This window comes from Perissodus microlepis, chromosome 19, assembly GCF_051167445.1.
Source record: "Perissodus microlepis isolate ML-2025 ecotype Zambia chromosome 19, ASM5116744v1, whole genome shotgun sequence".
NCBI lineage: Eukaryota > Metazoa > Chordata > Actinopteri > Cichliformes > Cichlidae > Perissodus > Perissodus microlepis.
Window position 1 is genome coordinate 10564175 of NC_140479.1, and position 21747 is coordinate 10585921.

Consider the following 21747-nt stretch of genomic DNA (forward strand, 5'->3'; position numbering starts at 1 on the left):
TACTGAAAGCCGACTCCCTTCCCTCCTCCCTCACTGACACCCTCTCTGACATTTGTATTCCCTGCTCCACGTACATTTCAAACACTCTCACCTACAGACACACTACCTTCTCTGTCTGACACCATCAATTATATATCTCACTCTCAAACACACACATGCACGCACACACACACGTGTACACACGCTGGTGTGTGTGCTTCTGCTCAGTGATTTTCCAATGAGGCGTTTTTTGGGCCTGGTTTTGGAGCGGCTGGTGTTTCTGTCTGAAAACTTCAAACTGAGTAATTGCAGGAAACAGAAGAAGAAGAAGCAGCAGCTCCAAACCAGGAAAAGCAAACAGTGGGTGAGTGAGAGAGAAGAGCTCTACTTTGCTTTTTCATATATGTTCTTCTCAGTCTAACATGATGAAGTTAGTTGTGTGAGTTTTATTTAGTTTTTGCTAGGAGAGGTCTGGACGGAGTTTTCTGTACTTGAGTTCTGGGCCCTGATAGAGGCTAACGTGTTGTTTTAAAATGACTAATAAAACGAGCATTGATTGTTTCCTGCAGACACTAACACGGGCTGTTTGTCACCCTGGCTCACTCTTCCTCTATCTGACTTTCTGTTTTTTCCTTCTCTAATGCTGAAAATAGCCCGAGTCACTCCATTCAGCCCCACAGGCATTTCAGGAACTACAGCTCAATCTGCCTCTGTGTGTCTCAGTCACTGATAGCCAGGAAGGAACTGTCATTACTGTGAGGTCATTATGTTCACATTATCAGTGAGCACTAGTACAAGTGATTTTACTGATCATAACATGCCGTCTATGTCACGGTGCTTTCGAGTTTCAGATTCTTGATGAACATTTTTTTAGTTTGGGTTTATGTTATTATGCTAACATTGAGTTCTGTTACTAAAGCTTTTATTCCTGATCTTTACATTGTGGTTTTCCTAGTAAGTTCTGGTCCCCGTGAACTTTATTATTATTCAAAGGTTGACTGTCAGTTGTTTTGGTTTCAGGCTGACTCTGCTTTAAATGCTTGCTGACATTAGGAAAGTCACTAAAGGTCTGTTAACTTTAGAGGTCTGCATGTGCACAAAGTATAGAGTTAAAGTTTGGACATAAATGTGCTGCTGCAAAATAGAAAATTGGAATTTCCGGTTTGTGATCTTTTGCTTTGTGTCACTGATACACATTTACCTGTAACTTCTTTGGGTACACCTTGCTTGTACTGAGTTGGACCGGCTCCTTTTTTTTTCTTCCAGGCTTTCCTAATTCTCTGTGGCATAGATTCAACAAGGGACCAGAAAAATTCCACAAAGATTTAACTCCATGTTAACAAGATTGACAGACAGACAGACAGACAGACAGATAGATGGTGCATCATCCTGCTGAAGCTCTGTGGTCATACAGGGATGGACATGGTCAGCAACAGGTGCCCAAATTGTGCTTGTAGCCATGCTACGAAATGGTGAATCTACAATCCAATACAGCGCTATTATTATAACATAGCTGTAGGTATAATATATGGTACCTGGGACTTTCCACCATTTTTTAGAAATGAAGAAACCTCTTACATGCGAGGTGAAATGATATCACGAAACTTAGATATTTCTTAACAAAGTGGCTCACAAAATCTTTTTTTCTTTTCATGCTTCAGTTTGACACCATAATAAGGTTTTCAGTTCCAGGTAAACTGTAAAACAAGACGGTAGTTTGGACGGGGATGCAGGAGTTATGTGAGGACAGTATGTTAGACAGAGCTGGGACAGAATTTGGAGGTAAAAAGCTTTCTATTGTACGCGTCAGCTCGTGTTTTTATGCAGTGTTCATAATAACCCAGAAGAAGCTTTTGGAAAGTTTAATGCAGGACGACATCAGCGAAGTGCAAAACAGTGTTTGTTTTCTTCTCAGACATCGTGTCCAAGCCTTTAGGTTTAACGCAGCTGGTTAACGTGGCAGCCTGTGGGGGATCTGAGAGCTCAGCTTTACCTTCATGCAATTGAACTGCTTCAGCAAATAAACTGATTTATTTATTTAAAGGAGGAATTTGAGTTCTCCTTTAATTGTTATGGTTTGAAATAATTTTGATACAAAATACAACTCATACAACTTACTTACTTAGACCAGCCTGGTCTGATTGTTTAACAGAAAATACAGTTTCATTTAAACCTTTAAATTATGCTTGAGTGAATCGTGTATTGCAGGATGCTAGCACCATAGATGAGCTGGAGGAAGCTCACCTACAGTGAAGCTACAGTATTTTACTGTTTTTACATTATGGCTTTGATTTTTATTCTTTGCTGTAGACTTGGTTCCCTCATTGTTTTCCTCTCTGTTCCTCACTCTGTCTTTTGTCTTTGTATTTTGGTTTCTTTGCATCCCTTCTCAAGAAAGTCTGAGTTCAGATGAGCAACAGTGAGGTTTTAGTTCCAGAAAGGCTCATCAATCAATTCATCTTCTCTTTGTCTTTTATCAAAGCATCTGTTATGTTCCTGTCTGTGTTTGCTGCTTTGTTCCTGTTTGGTTTTTCTGCATATTCAGTGTTCTTTTGATTCTGGTTCTGGTTGGACTTTTGTATTTCATTTGAGACTTTTGATCAGCCACAATAAAGGCCTGCCTCATTTTTTATAATGTTTGTGTTGTATCACTCGGCACGGTCCCTCATTTGACTTTCCTTTGTACATCAAGACTGTAGATGTGTAATAATGTAAACAATTTCTCGAGACACACTTAAAATATTTAGATTGCTAAAAGATCTGAAAGATATAACTGTTAATATGAGACGCCTGATTAATTACCAATAAATGACATTAAAACCAAAGGCCATGCTGGGAAATAAATGATCCCTCACAGGCCAAAGTTTTAGGAGAAACAGATTATCTCACACCACGAATTTTCCAGTTTCACAATTAAAAACATTACAGGGCAACATGTAAATAAATAAGTGATCACACTCAGTCACTCGAAGGTCAAAATACAAGAAAATGTGCTGCATTTAGAAAAGAAATGAGGTGAAAACAAGAAAAGCTGAAAGTTGCCTGTGTTTTGTCTCCTTAGACTGCTCAGGGCCACTAAAATGAGTTTTTCTGATAAAATCAAAATGAAGTGAAGTATTATTTTTGGGCACTTTTGTCTCTGGTGTCACAGTAATCTGCATTTGCATCTTTGTCAGATATCTAAACCTTTGCAGACTGTGTTTCAAATACAGCATTTATTATTAGTGAAATTCACCGACAGCGTGTTTGCACTGCATTCGTCTTTGTCTGCTTTGTGTAGTCTTTTTTTATTAAATCACTTAAAGGAGAAAAGCACACTGGATGATTTGATGTTCTTTTATTGCAGCCGGCACCCCGTGAATGTAACAAATGATGTTTCTGACCACGTGAAAAACATAACAGCGCTTCTGAGGCCACGATTAGCCTACTTTGAACGATTTGTGGACGAGTAAAACCCCTGGTGTGTTTGCAGGGTTTAGGAGTTTACTCGTGTGTGTATGTGTGTGTGTCTAATCCAAGCTTTAGAGCCCGTGTCCCTGCTCTGTCCGTCTGCATGCAGCCAGAGATTACTTGACATGATCTGGGACAGGTATATAGAATAGTGAGGATTAGTGTTCAGAGTATACTTTGAGTGTGTGCATACTGTAGTATCTGCACAGGAAGACTGTGTGTGTTTGTGCGTGAGAGAAAAAGAAAAAGCAACACTGAGATTAAAAAGTGTATATGTATCTGTGAGCGCTGTGGTGTGTCGATGCACTCCTATCCCAGATTACCCTAAATTTATCTTTCGACTGCCGGCTGACTATCTGGCGTGACATCACCAGTGACATCACTGACGATAACACAGGATGTCCTTTTCTGATTGACATTTTAATCTTTTGGCTGCAGAATTTACAGGATTTGATAACAAAATTATTGAGAGGGGATCAGTACTCCGCAGATCACCTTTAAAATCATAAAGTGCTTTTTCCGTTTATGTTAACAGAAATAAACGGACACTAAAATGAGAGTGAGCCCACAGTTCTCAGCTGGAACAAAGTGGAGTGCCCACCCTGGTTGGAGTTCAAGTGATCTGGAGTCTTGTTGATTGGTGACCTGGGGAGGAAGTGGCAGATTGGTGCAGCAGTAGTAAAGATGATCTTGCCCTCACCTATCCACAAGTTTTAGGTAGTGACCAGAAGAATGAGATCATGGATACAAGCAGCAGAAATGAGCTTTTTCCAGGGAAAGTCTGGGTTCTCCCTTAGAGATAGGGTGAGGTGCTCAATCATTCTGGAGGGGCTCAGAGTAGAGCTGCTATTCCACATTAAAAAGAGCCCTTTGAGGTCATTCCTCTGACCCGATGTCTCCTAAGCGAGGTGTTTAAGGCAGGTCCCAATTGGTGGAGACGCACGGGCAAAGATGGAGGAGATACCTCTTCTTTGACTGCTGCCCCAGCGACACAGACCCGGATAAACAGGATTGATGGATGGATGGATTAGGCTGGGTTTGCCATTGTCATAGAGAGAATTGGCCGTGTGTGTTACTCTGTGTACAACCAGTTATGTGTCACAACTAATAAAGTAGGACAAGATTCGAAAACAATTTAAAGAGTCAGTCTTTACTGGGCCAAAAAGTAAAGAGGACGTCCATAAAAATCAGACAAGCAAACCCAACAAAGAGTATTCAGAGGCAAAAACCAGAAAACAGAATTATAACACTAAAAAAAACTTCACATGGAGTACAAAGAGAATCTGCCACTGAAAGAGGGGAAGACACACATTAAACTCACATTAAAAATGAAAGAAAAGAAATGCCAAAATAAAACAAGAAAAAGACAACAAAGAAAAACAGTAACTCAGGATTCAAAGTGAGACCTCACAGTATTTATTTTGTTATTAAGCTGAGATCAGTGTTGTGATGACATGGATGAAGGACTATATCATGCTTTTGTTGGACAAAATCTGCCCCTGCTCCTTGGTCACCTTCATATCGCCCAACATTAACATGTGTTGTTTTTTTAATACATTACTTTTGTATTAAACTTATTTTTCACTTGAATATCACAGCTGACTCACCTGTTGTCTGCACATAATGAAATCCAGCTGCAGAGGTGGTCTTGACTTCATACTGGGATTTTTACCTTTGAATGTAATCATCACTACCAGCCACAATAACTCCTTCAAAATAAGAGTTTAAATATGGCTGATAAATTAGTTATTTAATCAGCATTTGGAGATTGGTGATTCCAGCCAGTGAGTCATAGGAAACAATCTTACTGAGTTTGGGGGTCCATATAAAATAATATCTAAGTGATATTAACCTGATTTTTCTTTGATTGCAGGTGATCCTGACAGTTTACCTCAATGACACCCAGCAGATGCTAACTGAGGTCCCTGTCACTCCAGCGACCAGAGTTATCGATGTGGTGGAGTACTGCAAAGAGGCCGGTGAGGGGGAGTGTCACCTAGCTGAAGTATGGAACGGGCATGGTGAGTCCATTCATTGGTTGATAATGCTTATTGATTAGTATCACTTAAGGAAAGCAGCACATGCTGCAAATGCAAGACATTAACTTCATGAAAGCTTTAAAGTGGAGACGCCGAATGCATTATTCAGCAGCTGCAGATTCACACACGGAGCTGAAAAGTGGCATCATTTGGTCAGTGTCAGTCGCCCTTTTAGGTGCTTAAATTCAGACTATCTTCTGTCACATCTCTGGTCCGGTGGTGGATGCTCATATTAAAACCAAACTTTCAAATAAGGAGGTCAGTGTAAGTACAAATAACCCCAGTAAGCTGTAAGCTCAGTTCTGCTCTGTTTAAGTCAGGTTTTCTGCTCTCGCCTCAGTGATGTCAAAGAGAGGGGATATCCCTAATATATCCCTAAAACAACCCGCTATTCATATCTTCTGTTAACTTATAATCATAATCCATCCATCCATCTTCCGCTTATCCGGGGCCGGGTTGCAGGGGCAGTAGCCTAAGCAGAGAAGCCCAGACCTCCCTCTCCCCGGCCACCTCCAGCTTGTCCGAGTGAACACCAAAGCATTCCCAGGCCACCCAAGAGATATAATCTCTCCAGCATGTCCTGGGTCTGCCCCGGGCCTCCTCCCAGTGGGACATGCCCTTGAACACCTCACCCTGGAGGCGCCCAAGCTTATAATCATAATCAGTAAGAAATCTTGACCAAAGTTAGAAATCAGCCAAGACAAGACAGGATATTACATCTAGAAAATTAGCTGAACAGAACTGGACTATTCTCACAGTGTATCTCTTTATCCATACACTCATTAATCATAAAGAGTCCAGCTCATATAATTACTACTGGCAGTCTGTCTTTGGAGCATCGGAGCACTTGCATGATTATAATCTTGCATTAAGAGACAGGATAATCGACACGGTGTAACTCAGATCTGGGTCACTTGCTGTGCAGCTAATTATAAACCGAGTCAAACCTACAGTATGTTGCGGCTTCAGCTTGTGAAATCAAGAGTGCTGTGTGCTCCAAGTTTACTATATGAATAGACCAGCCCATCTCATTCACACACTGAGGGCGTCCATTAAAGCGTGGCCCACATTCATTCAGTCATAGCTGTCGACGCGGTGAAGCCCACGCAGTAACGGCGGTGCGTTTGTGCGGCTTTGTGATGTGACTGAGCGGCCAGACAGGATATAAACGGCTCTAATACTACACCATGTCTTCGTGAGTGTCTGTGTAAAGCAGCACATAATAGATGGCGGCATAAATTGTGTGCCGAGTGTTGGTGCGTGACAACAGGCTGTGCCTCAAGGGCACAGCTGGCTTACTTCACTGTGAAAATATTGATTCTCTGGGTTTTTTTCTGGCTTCATTTTTCCACACTAACATTTGCAAAAAAGGGTAAAAATAAATCCTTAAAGCCCCGCTCCACTCAGAAAGAGGTTTGGGGTTTTGTGCGTTTCATTGTCACTGTGCAGACAATGGTGATAGGTTGCTGTCTTGCATATGCTGCATATATGTTGCAAACCTTTCAATCCTACATGTGTGGCTTGATGTACAGCCAACAACAATACAGCTGCAATTTTGAATTCTTATTATTTATTCCAAAGCAAAGATTATTCATTCTCTTATAAGGAGCTTTTGCACAGTTTTTAAAAAAGACATATTTTACAGTATCTATGTGTGGAGGATACGTTTATAGACAATTTTGCCCGTACACGACGTGCACAGGTAATTTTTTGAAACTAGTCAGTGAAATTATACATGTCGACCTGATAAAATTGTAAATGTGCTGTTTAACAAAGTAAGAATTCTGAATGATCTCTTTCTAGCTCTATAACACAATAGTGTGACGTTATGTAATTAGTGGGATCTTTGTCAAATGTTTTCTCACCCTTCGTCTGTTCTCAGAGCGAGTTCTCCCTCAGGAGTTGTTATTGTTGGATCTCCTTCAGCAGTGGGGAGCCAGGAGGCCCGAGGTCAGCTTCTACCTCAGACACTGCCCTTCCTGGACACAAGGTACAGCAAAACAAATACACATACACACTGAATTCATTAAACCTCTCAGTAAAAACTACGTTTATATCCAGCTGTTGGTGTTAAACCAAAAAAAAAAAGGATTTGGGGGTATTATTGAAGAGAACGTGGGAAAAACACGGTATAAGTCGTGTGCATGAGGTTTAGAGGTGAGTTCAGGGTCTTGGTCAGTAATTAGCCAGATAAGATGATTAGAGTTACATAATGGCAGGGGTGTGACGGATGCTGCTGAAACGCCAGGCGATATTCTGCCAAAACAACTCTTTGATGTGCTGGCAGCCATAAAGAAGAAGTTTGTGAAACCAGGCAGGCGAAATGACCCGACTTTCCCTCGTAAACTTCTTCGTCAACGAATGAACGATTGTGTAACGTTTGTTGAGAGTTACCGGCCAAAGCATTAATCAGAAGGTGTGTACTGGCGTCACTGTAGCGCTGGTGTGTTTTTGTGCCTGCGTCTGGTGCTCCCCACAGGGACGGGACAACCTCACCACCTGCTGGTTCCCGTCTTGCCCCTCAGTCATTAAAAAGCTCAATTATCATTCATTAGAATCTCATTATTATCGTCTGTTAGCGAGCTGTGAAGTCTTTTCAGAAAAATGAATTAATCACCACCAAGTTTTTTTTTCATCTTGGCTCAGCCCATTAAAGCTTTCTCGTGTCTGTTGAGATTTTTTCATTATGGTGTCTGGATCTCAGATTTTATCCAGTCACAGTTCATATGCCAGGAGATCTATGGTAACATAAAAAGAACAGCAGCTCATTTGGTCTGCTGCTGTGGAGCGCTTCTCTCTCCCTGTGGTCCGCCTGCTTCTTTAGTACAGATGTGGTTTTGAGCTGTGAGCGCACGTAGCTACAGAAAGAGTAACATCATCTGTGCTTGTAAGGGATGGATTTGTTGGTGCAGCCCCCTGCGGCAGCCAAACTGTCCCCACACTTCTGCTGCCAGCTTGTGTTTGGCTCTGCACCTAATACAATAAAACAGCTTCTTAAATGAGCCAATAGCTCTCCAGGGACTGGAGCATCACATTACCCTAATGCATTACCTGCTCCTAGGCTAATTTAGCTTCATCTGCCCTCAGTGCCTTATTGAAGGTGCCTGTGGTGAGTTTGCACTTCCTGTGCAAGGATATCACTTTGCATCATCAAGACTTCTGTAATTAATCCACATTACCTAAAGATTATGGGTCCTTCCATGGAGAGCAAACTGGTCTTATTTGAATGGAACAGAGGTAACTTAATAGAAGCAATATGGCCCACAGCACAGACTGTATATGAGTGATGGATGTAACCAATGTGTGCTTGGTTACATCCATGGTCCAAACAAATATGTTTGAAAGAAGGATATAGGCTAACGTTTGCAAGATGCATGCACAGGCTGTGAGTAGCACAGAAACATGACTAGAATTTCATTAAGCAGTTCGTTAGTTCAGTTTAGCATTCAGAAAACCAAATTATTTTTAGATATTTGTATTAAACTCCACCACTTGGTGCAGTCATTCATTCCCAACCCAGAGAAGCAACCCTCCTCACCTCAAAGGGAGCCATAGCTCATCATCAGACTAGGATACCTCCTGGATCCCTCTGAGGTGAGGTGTTTCAGCATGTCTGCTGGGTAGGAAATCCTGACACTTCTGGAGTGATTACATCAAAAGGAAGGTCTGAGCATTTCTTCTCAGACCGCTTCCCCGCGATAAGAGTCAGAATATGGATGGACTGATGGATCGATGTCCCACGGTGAAAACCAAAGTGTAGAGTACACAGTATTTTTAGTTATTGATCTGCTGTGGCTGCTTTATTGGCTGGAGGTGAAAGTTGGAGCTGCCTGGGATTAGCCCAGATTGAACCTGTCTCATCTTAGTAGATCTAAGATGAATCCTGCAATTAATAGATTAAAAACAGATAAATACAGAGCTACATAATTACATGTAATTAAGTTATTTTAAGGTATTAGGGAATTAATGAAATAGTATGAAGTAAGAGATCCAAAAATGTTGAATGATCAACATTAACATGAGTATAGATTTTTCCAATTTTGAGATGAAGAGGAGCACATCATCAGCATACAAAAAAATATCTTGTAGGGCACAGAATCTGTTTGAAGTGCTGTTGTACTATTATGGTTTCTTATGGCCAAAATTGACAAAATTTATAAAGCCCTCTCCAAGTCCAAACTCTTCTAAGACCTCAAATGAATAAGGCAACTCTACCAGATCAAAAGCCTTCTCTGCACCCAAGGAAATAATAAGCTCCTGTATCTTATTCACTATAGAAAACTGGATAATTGTAAGTAATTTTCTCATGTTTGTAAGAGGTGCTCTGTTTTTAACTAAACCAGTCTGGTCTGATTTAACTAAGAGAGGGAGATAGTTCTTGAATCTTTTAACCAGGATTTTGGGGAAAATTTTGCCGTCAACATTGCTTAAGCTAGTTGGGCGATAAGAGCCTCACTCGTCAGGGGGTTTATCTTTTTTTGGATCTCAGGCTATAAAATTAACTTTGATAAAATCAAGAGCAATGCCAGTTGGTTTTATAGTAAAACTTCACATCCATCTGTTTCCCCTTTCTTCTGGACTGACTCTGAATTGACACCTTCTTGAGGCACAATTTGACCAGAGTGCAACAAGAAAAAAAAGGAAGGACCTTACAAGATGAATGAATCTGACAGCTTCATGGATGGGTAGAATAACTCTTATAAAGATGAATATCCTGCCAAGATTACTTTATTCTGTTCAGTTGTTACCACTATATATTTCTAAGATAGCAAAAGAGACTGAAAAAGACTTTTCTAAATTTATTTGGCAAGGGAGAAGACTGTGCAGCTCTCTGCAGAGGTTTATCCTTCCCTAACATTAGACATTATAATTGGGCATGTCATGGCAGGCTCATCCATGAGTGGCTTCACTGTTATCTTAAACTCCTTTTGAGAAATGGGGATGTAATGCCTTTGAATTAGTAGGAGAGCTTACATGTAGAAAATAAACCCATCTTGAAAATGAAAGACAATCCAATTCTTTCAAACACAATGATAAGCTGGCGAGATATAAACAGATATAAATTGGTAGGAAGGATTTAGGTACCCACATTACACCTCCTCTCAGCAAGAGAGATTTTCTCCCTGCCGTGAATTTGCTTGTATTTGGATCCTGGCGCAGAAAAGGTGTCAAACTAACAGCAGACCTGTTTGATGACAATAACAAACTTATGACCTTTGCCCAGTTTCAAAATACCTTTGGCCTTCCCCAGATAGATTTTTATGCATGTTTTCAAATTTGTCACTATGTGACGTCGCAGGATTCCTGCTCACTTCCAGGCTCCACAGAAAAATTATTGTGAAGTTTACTTTAAATAAAGGTTTTATTTTGGGTTTTTACAACATCCTGCAGAAATAATATAATCACAATGCTGGGAATGTTCTCAGGATGATTTACAGAAAGCCTATGGTGAGGAGATTTGGGAGGTTTAGTGTAAATGATCCCATTCCTTATTTCTAAGTAAATAAAGTAATTCAATATAAGCGAATACATGGAAAATATGGTGTCCTGTGGTAAATAAAATACATTCCAACAGGTCACCCCCTAGGAATGTGTATTCACTGTTTTTGGGAATGCCCTTATATTTCCAAGGTTTGGAAATATGTAGTTAAAAAATAAGTGGAGTTGTAAAAAGTAAAGTTTGTAAAGATCCTGGGCAATTTTTATTGGGGCTGCCCCGTGATCTATGTGCTGACATCCTTAAAGGAGAGCTTACATTCAACTGAAGATATTAATATGTCATAATAATTAATTATGACATATAAGGACTGATAAGTGGATCCCTTTTTTCTTTTTGAGTGCACAATAAGGATTTTCTCTCTTTTTTTTACTATATTGTTATTGTTCTTTATTGTTATTGTTCTTTATTGTTCTATATTGTTATTGTTCTTTTTGTGAACACCTATTATGTCGTCAGTATTTGCTGTAAATATTCTCTATAATAAAATAAAGTGTTAAAATAATAATAATGATTAGTATGCGGTGTACGGGAAAAGAAAGCAGATTTTCACATCCTGTTCGCTTATCCTTGCGATAAGGCGAACACGCGCTTCGGTGGTTAATTAAGGCCGAGGCTCTGTTTCTGTGTGTGTCAGTCACATGTCTGCCAGGTCACAGGGCTCAGCACACCCAGGTCCAATTTTAATATGCTGTTTCAATATCTCTGCACACATTTCTTTTCATTGTTCATTTATATGCAGGAAGTCAGCAGCCTTTGGAACAGAGCTGGACCACAGCAGCAACAGCAGAAAGTGCTAATGACAAGGTTGGTACACGCACGCACACACGCACGCACGCACACGCACGCACACGCACGCACACACACACACACACACACACACATGAGGAACACGACAGGCCACGTTCTGCATCTCCAATTGGCTCAACCTCAACATCCAGTCTTTCATTGTCTCCTGAGATTTTGATTCTGTACAGTTACAGCATGTTTATACACACAGTGCTGCTTTGTATATGTAACTACAAAAAATATATCATGCAGTTATTTAAGCATGACATATCAGAGGTTTTATTTCTAAAACTGCAGGATTCATACTGATGTGCATGCACCAAAAGAATATTCTGATTTATTAAACTGGGATTGTTTCTGTTCCTCTGAAGCTCCACGTTAGGTTCAGGTTTGTAAAATTTCATCAAAACACCTCTGTTGTAAAATTTGAAGATGAGGACTCGGTGAAGAGCTGCAGCACACAAACAAACACCCACAGCTTTGAGACCATCCATGTCAGTTATGACTTCCTTGATTCCAGATAACACAGGCCACAGGCCACAGCTTTGGGCTGTCTGTGGTTTAATGTGAACCTGCAGCCAGTTTGGCATAGCGCCGTCATGGCCTGTGGGTTTTGTCATTGTGAGGTTCAGGTTATTTCTCCTGGTTTAGCTTCTGTTTAAGGTTTTGTGTTTTGCTTGGATTTTGCGTTCTTCGTGTTATTAATCCTCCCGCATCTTCTTCATCGTCATGATTAGTCTCTCGTGTTTTGTATTTAGTTTTACTTCTTTTGTATGTGATTAGTTTTAGCTGTGCCCCATTTCCCACCTGTTTCCTCTTCCATTGATTGCATGTCTCTGTGTTTGTATATAGCCTTAGTTTCCTGTTGTTTTTGTGTGTGTTAGTGCCCTGTGTGTGCTCTTTCCAAGAGTTTGGAGCGTTATTTTTGTTGACTTAATTGAAGGTTAGTTTTCATTTACTTTGTTTTGTCTGTGAGTCCTGCATTTGGATTCTGCTTACTGCTAGAAACTGTGGCAAGAGCAAAGACTGGAAAAGGAGGGAAATCGTAGCCTGTAAAGGTAAAGTATACTAGCACAGAGGTGACAAACATGCAGCCCAGGGGTCAAAAGGTCACCTGGGTGTCTTTGCAAGAATGGAAAATGCAGTTTTTTTTAATAAGCTGCACTGCTGCTCCTGGTGATGTCATGTCAGCAGTCTTTTGCATACATAGAAATATCTGGAAAGTCAATTCTAGATCTTGAAAATGGTTAGAACTCAAAATTCAAAGTCAACATGTTTTTGCTTTTGTAGATTTGCTGTGATTTGCAAATGTAATAATACATGCTGCTGAAACTGCACTTAAAAGATAACTCGGGCTGTTTTTGTAAAATGATGATGAAATGATGAAAGCATTAAAAGACACGTTGGTTATCATGCAGCAGTTTTACAGGTCCGGCCCACTTGAGATCAGATTGGACTGAATGTGACCCATAAACTAAAGTGATATCTGGCAATCTAAAAGGGTTAACCAAGCTTGTTTGTACCACACATATTGGTGTTTCATGCATGGAACAATAGAGATACACTAAGTGTTTATTGGTAAGCTTTACAGGTGGATTTGGTTAGTCATACCCTCTGTTTGCAGAAATGTTCCTATAATTTAGGAACATTTGGGTTTGACTTTCAAAATAAATGCAAGAAATAATCCCAGTCAACGAAGGATAAAAGACATCTGGCTCTTTAAACTTTCCTTAATAGCATTTAATTTGAGGAATACAAAATAAACCCCGTAGTCGCAGCGAAGTAATTGTATGAGTGTGTCTTTGTGAGCCAGTATTCCCACACGTACAGCACAATGCATGTGCACGTTTGCGTGTATGTATTTGTCTGTGTGTGTAGTGCAGCGGATTAGCCGGGGGATTAGTGACAGTGATGATTGAACTGTTCTACCAGGAACAACCATGCGAGCACACAAACACAGCACATGCACTATACATGCACACTGTAATTGCTGTTTATAAATTCACAAAGAGAAAAAAAGGGTAATTAGTCTTTTGTCACCAGCCTGAGTCAGTCCTTCAGCTAACCATGTTTTGCTTTGCCAGCGTGCCTTATCCTGTTATCTTGAGGTCATGCAGTAAAAAGAGCAACTGACCTCATGTTTGGTGCTTTTAATTTGTCACTAACAGCTATTTTGAACCATGCAAACCATTGTGTTTCAGCACAAACTGCACATTTGCTTTGTATATCTGGGTTAGGCCTCGGCTAGCCAGTCATAGACTGTTTTTGTGCGTATTGGTGTTGGTCAGTCTGCTGGATGGTCAGCCTCTGTGTGTGTGTGTGTGGGTCAGTCAGTGAAGGTAGGATTAGCTTGGTCCCATGACATAACCAGGCTAAGAGGATTGCTAGTGAGCCAAACAGCTCCTCCTCCCTCTTCTCGTCTTCCTTTCACCTCACACACTCCTTCACACTCTTAAGGTCTCCGTGTTTCTTCATCTTCATCCTTGAACATTTGCTTTAAAGCAAAAAGATCTGAGGCACAACAAGACAGAGGGGGTGAGTTTTGGTCCATTTCTTTTTATATGGGTGTGTGTGTGTGTGTGTGTGTGTGTGTGTTTGAAGCTACGTTGATGCGATTTCCACTTTTTTTGACCTTTTCACTTTAGGTGAAACAGTAGAATAACTCCACCAAACAGAAGCCAATCTAAAGGTGACTTTGAGCGAGTGAATAATTGTGTATAAGCTTGTTTTCTCCTCCTTAAACTTCTGAGAGATATTCTCTGACTCTGGTTGCACTCACACACATTGGCTGGATGCTTTACGAGCAGTTTGTCTATGTGTCAGGGTGGAGCGTTTGGCCGTGTGTCTCTCTGTGTGTCAGTGAATCAGTGTGGTTTACATCTCGTGAAAACAGGGTGTGGCTTCTTCTTGCTTGACTGTGTTATTTTGTCTGTGTGTGTGTGTCAGCCTTACTTTGGGATTTGGAAGCGTGTCTCCGAGTCCGGGTGTAGCTGTTGGCGCTGTGTAATCATATCCAAAAGCACTCACTCACTTACGCACACAAACGCACACCAGATGCTGTTTCTTACCACAGGATGATGCAAAGATGATAGCGATGTGTGAAAGAGATCGGCGTGTAGTAGTTTTTAGAATTGTTATTCACTAATGAATAGTGATTCATCTCTTTAATTTTTGACTACAATCCAGGATAAGTGAGTATTCCCTGTTTTCTTTAAAAAGTAGACCAGACTTTGTCATTCTCCGACAAAAAAGGACAAATACATGAGCTCCAAGAGCAGCCTAGTAAAGTCAGTTGAGTAAAAACTAATTTATATTTGATGGTTATATTTTACAGATTGTAGTGACATTTTTTACCTGTATTTGTGGTTCCTGGATGATGATTTTAGTTGTGATATTTTCATCTACGCCACTAGGTTTTCAGTCTATCCATCATTACGTGTGTGCACAGCTACAGAGAAAATCATGTAGAGTTTCATTTATGCCTCAAACTGCTCAGATTTTTTTTAAGTATTTCTGAAGACTTTACTACAACAGATGGATCCACATGTTTGATTTGGCACAGATTTATTGTTATATTTTTTAGATGTTGGATGCCATTCTGACACAGCATTTTCATTTATCTGAATTTGGGACCCGCAGTAGAAGATGACTGGCTTGTGAGGCTGGGTTTGTGTCTCCTTCTGGTCTCAAACTGGTAATCTTTTGTGTGTAAGGCATATATATTAGGCCCCAATCACAGGAGTCTAGAGACCAGCCAGTGACGCCTTGACAATCACCAGTCATGAGGAATAAATATGTATTCCCCAACTGGATTTTGGCGCTGGACTTTGCTAAGTGAAATTGGTTGCAAAAAGGTTTGGAGTACAGCGATGAAAACCTCTTTGCAGTTGTTTTGGCCACTAGCAGATTGACCTGGTTGCCCACAGTTTGAAACACAAAAACGCGACTCGTCAAGCAGTAGTGAAACTGTGAAAGGTGTGATGTACCTTTTGAATTGTGTTGATTGTAGCAGAAAGCCACACCTTTCTCTGGAGCTCGGAGAGTAAATGGCGAGCGTTTGCAGACAGGTCATTGTGTGGATCAATGTGGATTATGGATCGATTTCACCTGGCCAGCAACCTCCTGTAGCCACTCCCTGGTTACCGAATTTTACAGTTTTCCCCAGTAATCTTTGGTGGCCTGAAGCCTTAACTACTGCAACACGGAGCCACAAGTCAAAAAACATTGATAGACATTTAATTGTAAACTGAAAGTTTTTGAAGTACTAACTCTGTTTGTTGGTAGCATATAATTAGCTATTAGCATACACCAACCTGGTCAGGACCCAGCTAGTTTCTAACAATATTAGGGAAAGGAGGGCATGGCTGTCTAATGACCAGTCCAGATGGGGCTGGTTGGGAAATGTGTCATATTTTTATGCTCGCATCTCAGGGAAAAAACTAATGAAGAGGATTCCCTCTGACACATTTGGCATGGCTCTGAGTGGTGTATTTTGTTAGCATATACTGTCCTGCTGTTAGCCAATAGTACTGATGCATAATAAATTACAGATGAAATTAAATTTTCATGCTGACATTAACTGCATCAGGGAGCCGCCTGTGTCCTCAAACTGTGCCGCTCTTTGAAGGACTGACACATACTCTAAATTAGAGATAGTCGCTGTGTTGTTTCACTTTATTCTGTTTAGGAAAAACATGTTAGCATATAGTTTCTCATCTGACTGACACAGTGCTAGTTGCTCAATAAATGAGTAGCTGTTACTACTTAATGCTGGTGTCTTGCAGGCCTTTCCCTTTGCAGCACACCGTCTTACAAACCTCGCCCCTGACCTCAGAGTAACCACGAGGGCCGTCACACACTTTGAGTTAAGGCACAGAATTCAGTTTGCTGATCCTGCTCTGTGTAACTCAACCCCATCCAGCTGCATGTGGGAGCGCTGCTATGGGATATATTAAGCAGTCAGGTGTGTCTGAGCGCTCTTGACCAAACACACATCAGGGGATGTGTTGATTTAAATTAATATGAAGGCTTTCAAAGTCCAGGGTCAGGGGCGTCTGCGGACTTGAATTGCCTCCTGTGACGCAAGTCCAGGTGCTGCTGTGTCGAAGCTTCCTATACTCTTAAATTAAATGCTGTTAACTGCTTTGCCCAAGGACACAGTCGGGTCACATAATGGACAAGTTCAAAGATGAGCTCTTTCAGTTATAGGATGTTTGCAGCCACCAGGCCACCCTGCTGTGTGGATGTTGGTTACTGAAGCTCTTCTGATAACAGAGCTTTCCCCTTTGGTGCGGCCTGGGGTTTCAGGAATGTCTGAAGGCTGTTATTGTAGATTTAGAGAAATATTTTTACTGGAGGTGCACAGCAGATGGGCAGGGGATGGGTTTTATTACTGGAGGGACCTATGATCAGAACAATGTGTGTGTTTGTATGCATAACTTTGAGCACTGTTGAGATAGGCAGTGTGCACACACTAAGAAGGTCAAATATCTCCATGTGCTTCAGATTATAGGCACGATTGCACCATGAGAAAGTAGTTTACAGCTGAAAAACACACACTGCTCAGGTTGCCAGGGTTGTCTGACACCAAATATTACTATCCAAGCCTCAAAGCCACCCCCTGCTGTCATCAAAGTAGCCCAATTTTGTTTGCCCTAAACTAGGACTTCCCCACCAGTTAGAGCCAACAAAACTGACAACTGAGCAAAGCAGGTGAGCACCCACATGGTTGAGATCAAAACCCAGATCACACACTCTGCCATCCAGGCATGTAGATGTTTAATCATTTTTTCAAGAAGGAAACGTGGCACAGCATAAAAAGCACGTCAGAAACCTCAGTCACCTTCAGATCACTGTTTTCCACCTGGACCATGAGTGAGAAAGCAGCTCCTCTGTCTATCAGGAGTCCACGGCACAAATTGCTCTTTTCCAGTCTAGAACCGGTTCCACATGTTCTCACCAAAAACAAAAAGTTGGGTAACTTCAATGAAATGAAAATCAGGACAGATAAGTGGATCCAAACTTCTATTAGTAAATATTTTGTTCTCATTATTCTGTAAATGTGGGCTGTTTCTGAAAAGACACCAAGACAGAACTGGCTCTGCACTGGCACAGCAAAGTGTTGGTGGAAAAGGGTTTTGACAGCCAAAATGTGGATCCTGGAGCCAAACAAAGCACCAGAACACCTCCATCTAAAAGCAAAGTCCAAATATGGATCTTTGAACATCCTCATGTTGCATCTATAACACTGTATCCACAAAAATATTGAAGCTCTTTATTGAAATCTTTGTGTTATGCATTGTTAAATGAGTGATGCAAACCTGAAACGGACTATTCGCCTTTCGTGTACATGCTATAAAACATTTAGAACAACAATACAACAATGCAGGCCGCAACAAGAAAACACTTTAAATGTAATTGATGTTTAGTTACAGAAATAACTAAGTTAAAAGCTCTGGTATCTCCCTTAAACTTACCCAACTTAGAAGAATGCCCTGTGATCCTCTTCTTAAAGTGGCTGCAGACTGAACTCATTGATGGCACCGGTGCAATAGTTAATGTTCTTGGTGTTTCCATCGCAGCCTGCAGATACTAGCGTCAAGATTTCCATTTCCTTAAAAACCCAAGTAATTTTGCCAACCTTCCCGTAATACAAGGAGTCACTCATAGAAAAGAGGTCACGTTTTAGTCAAGTTTGGAAAAACATTGTAAGAATTAAATTATTGGGAGATCTGAGCTTCAGCTATTAAACTGTTAAAAGTAACATTTTTGCTATGTCTTCTTGGATATGTGCAAAATTGTCATATCTAAAATGATTTTAGTGTTGCTCTGGCAACATATCTGTTGGCTGTGATTTCCATTAAAAGCCGGAGGTTGTGAGAGTTTTGATGTCTTTGATGTTGTTTCATGAGCCTGAAAGAAGAATAAAACTTAAATGTTCAAGCTTACTGCATCTGTATAAAGCACTAAGCAACTGTTGCAGTGAAAATGATACAAAGTTTCCATCCGTTATAAAGAAATAACACTCACATCCTAAAGTACAACATGTTAAAATCAGTGTTGCTGGTTATAAATAGTTGACATAGCTCAATATACTCAATATACTATACACACAGCACAGTCACGCCCATGGAGGGCTGCACCCAGAACAGGAGGAATAACTAATGTGTGTTTGTCTGTGTGAAAGATGAAAATGTGTGATGCAGCATCTGAGTCACATGTCACACTGTGTGTGTGTGTGTGTGTGTGTGTGTGTGTGTGTGTGTGTGTGTGTGTGTGTGTGTGTGTGTGTGTGTGTGTGTGAATGAAAATATGACGCAGCAGCAGTCAGCTGTTAACTGTATAGTGTGTGCACCATGCATACTACCACAGCCATTGATCATCTTCACCTTTTTTACACCACACATCTGGAGCAGGAGGCAGAGGTTGATGAGAGCAGCTAGTGCCCCATCAGGCTGTGGTGCAGTGATTTTCCTTCTGAGAGAAAGTAGGAGAAAGAAAAAGGGAGGTGTGAGAGGAGAGAGAGGGAAAGAGAGTGAGAGACGATGTCGCTGCAGCAAAAAGCCAGCTGCAGAGAAATGACAAGGACTGAGAGAAAGAGAGATGAAAGAATACAGATATGGAGAAAGATGGGGCTTAATAAGCAGAGAGAAAAGTGAAGGAGGAGTGGAGACGAATAGATGAAGAAAAGGTTGAGGTCGAAGAGACTGGAAACTGAGAGCAATAACAGAAAAAGAGGCTGATACTGAAAGAAAACAGAAAACGAGGGAGGCGATGAGTTCCTTCTCTCGTTTCGCACCTATTTGTGTTTTTTCATGTTTACTGTGGCAGTTGAAAGCGGTGTCACATCGGTGGGATTTGCTCTCTGTAAAAACGTCACATGAGAACGCACTAATAATCGAGAGTTTTTATGAGAGAGAGAGAGAGAGAGAGAGAAAGGAGGAGAAGGGAGGGTGTGTGGGCCGAGCGAGTGAGGGAGAGGAAGAGCGAGTGTCGTAAATCTCAGCACATCACCAGGCAGACGAGAGGGAAAGTTGTGATAAGGATCGCTCTCATTTCCTCCTCTTTAAGCGGTTCTCGTGCGAGCCTCTTTTCCATCAGAAACCATTAAGGTCCGGCGTGTCTCTGAGACGCTTGTGAGGATGGAGTGGAATGAGGTAGATTTGGTGCAGGAATTTACTGTTGAAGGACAATGCAGCAAAATTAAAGTCCGCTCCTGCAGGATCACATGGGACAGCCTGCAGGTAAATACAGCACAGCGGGATGCTGGTAGGAACTGCATGTTAACGTCAGCGGGGGGCTCGCAGCAACACAGTCTGCAGGATGTGTTAGAGTGTCTTAACAGCATGAGCGGCATGACACTGTGGTTAAGTGTCAGGTGAATTTTTAACTTTCCTGTAGCTGGAGTGCATGTTCCCATTTGAATCAGTGGAAAGCTAGAAGCTGGAGCATTTAGAGGACTTCAGTGGCAGGAAATCCCAGGAAAACTGTCTCACACACTGCTTTGACTGACAAGCGATCCTCAGCCTCAGTCCTGCAGACGGAGGTTTTTAAACTGAGGAAGTCAGCAAAACTGCTCAGGGTGTTTACAGAGCAATACGTATCATGTTTGCTTTTCTGAAACCAGCTGCAGTCGAATCTTCAGAGCTTTTTCTAGATGCTTCCAAAATGTATTTGTGATGGCTCCAAAATGTGAAAAGTGCTGATGCATTGCAGGGTTCTAGTTTAGTACATCTTCAAATAACACACACGTGTACTCCTGTGCAAACACTCATGATACAAAAGCAATAGAAAGAAAACAATTACTTTTCTTGCTTAAAGGTAAAATAGGAGCAGGCTCTGCTGTGATGGAGAGCAGAGGCAGAAAAAAGATGACAATATAATTGAATGAATAACGTGAAAAATGGAACAAAAATCATACACGGCAGGAAAAATTTTACTAAAACATATTCAAATGAACAGCTCTAAAAGGTCTTCAGTGCTGGCAGTAGTAGGATTGTTATGCATGGAGCATGAGGAAGAATGCTGGCAACGCATCCAGGTGACTGTACGGGCATTAAACTGCAACTGGAAACGAGTCCATCATCATGCATGACTTTGAAACTGACTGCTGGTCACTAGTGGGCATTTTAGGCTCTGGTTGCCTTGGTAAGCCACTAATGTATTTACCATGAGGTCATATATCAATCAGTGGCATCCTGAACTCTGTGGAAGTTGAGAGAATTTATCTCAGGTCCTGCCACATTATGTCACTAGGTGCCTGAAATCTATATATGGTCTCTGGATGGCTTTATATCAGAGTAAAAATGAAGTGTATACTCACTTTAGGTGATCAGTGCTGTGCCTGAGCATGTTTGACCCCCAAAGTCAGACCATCCATCCGTTCTGCCCTGTCTGACTTTAACAGGTGGGTCAGAGAGGACATGTTGTGCATGTTGTAACTATGTAGAACTTCAACATTTTGGCACCAACAACAGCATTTCTGAAGTTTAACTGAAAATCGCCATGTTAACAAATTCATAAATCAATAAGGCAACGAGAAAGGCCGTTGTGAAACGACACCAATTAAAGCATAAATACATAAACTCATGAACCTCAGGATGCTCTGCAAAAGCACTTTTCTTCATGATAAAAACGCAGAGCGTGCACTAAAAGAACGAGGAACTGAGAGGAGAGAGAGAAAGGAGCAGTGGTTTCAGCAGTGGACAGAAAAGACTGAAGCATGCTGTTGCGCAGTTTTAGTTTAGTCTGTGTGGAGGGGAGGCTATCAGGCTCAGGCATGGCACAAGACAAGTGTGCCTAGTCTGACTGCATCCTTCATCAACCACGTATGGTTACTGCATGTAAGCATAAAAACTCCTTTTCGCTGCTTGTCTGAAGCCCTACCCTGTAGTTCCATCTATGCATTATATACATTTTAAAGGGATATCAGACTGAAAGGGCTTAAAAAATATAAAAAATCTTAAAGTGTCTTATGCTGATTGGCTCTGATTT

General features: G+C 41.2%; 1 protein-coding gene across 5 annotated transcripts in view; it reads left to right on the forward strand.

The window, feature by feature from the left end:
- LOC146365519 (apoptosis-stimulating of p53 protein 1-like) overlaps positions 1-21747 on the forward strand; it is a 60882-nt gene that overhangs the window by 15358 nt on the left and 23777 nt on the right. For 2 of the 5 annotated variants that reach the window (XM_084913989.1, XM_084913990.1), the window contains exons 2-4: positions 5303-5450; positions 7351-7458; positions 11708-11772. In XM_084913989.1, coding sequence (XP_084770115.1) covers positions 5303-5450; positions 7351-7458; positions 11708-11772 — 321 coding nt within the window. Of the gene's footprint in view, positions 1-124; positions 344-5302; positions 5451-7350; positions 7459-11707; positions 11773-12976; positions 14290-14318; positions 19998-21747 lie in introns of those variants that run through there. The other 3 variants (XM_084913993.1, XM_084913992.1, XM_084913991.1) reach the window with 3 other exon arrangements.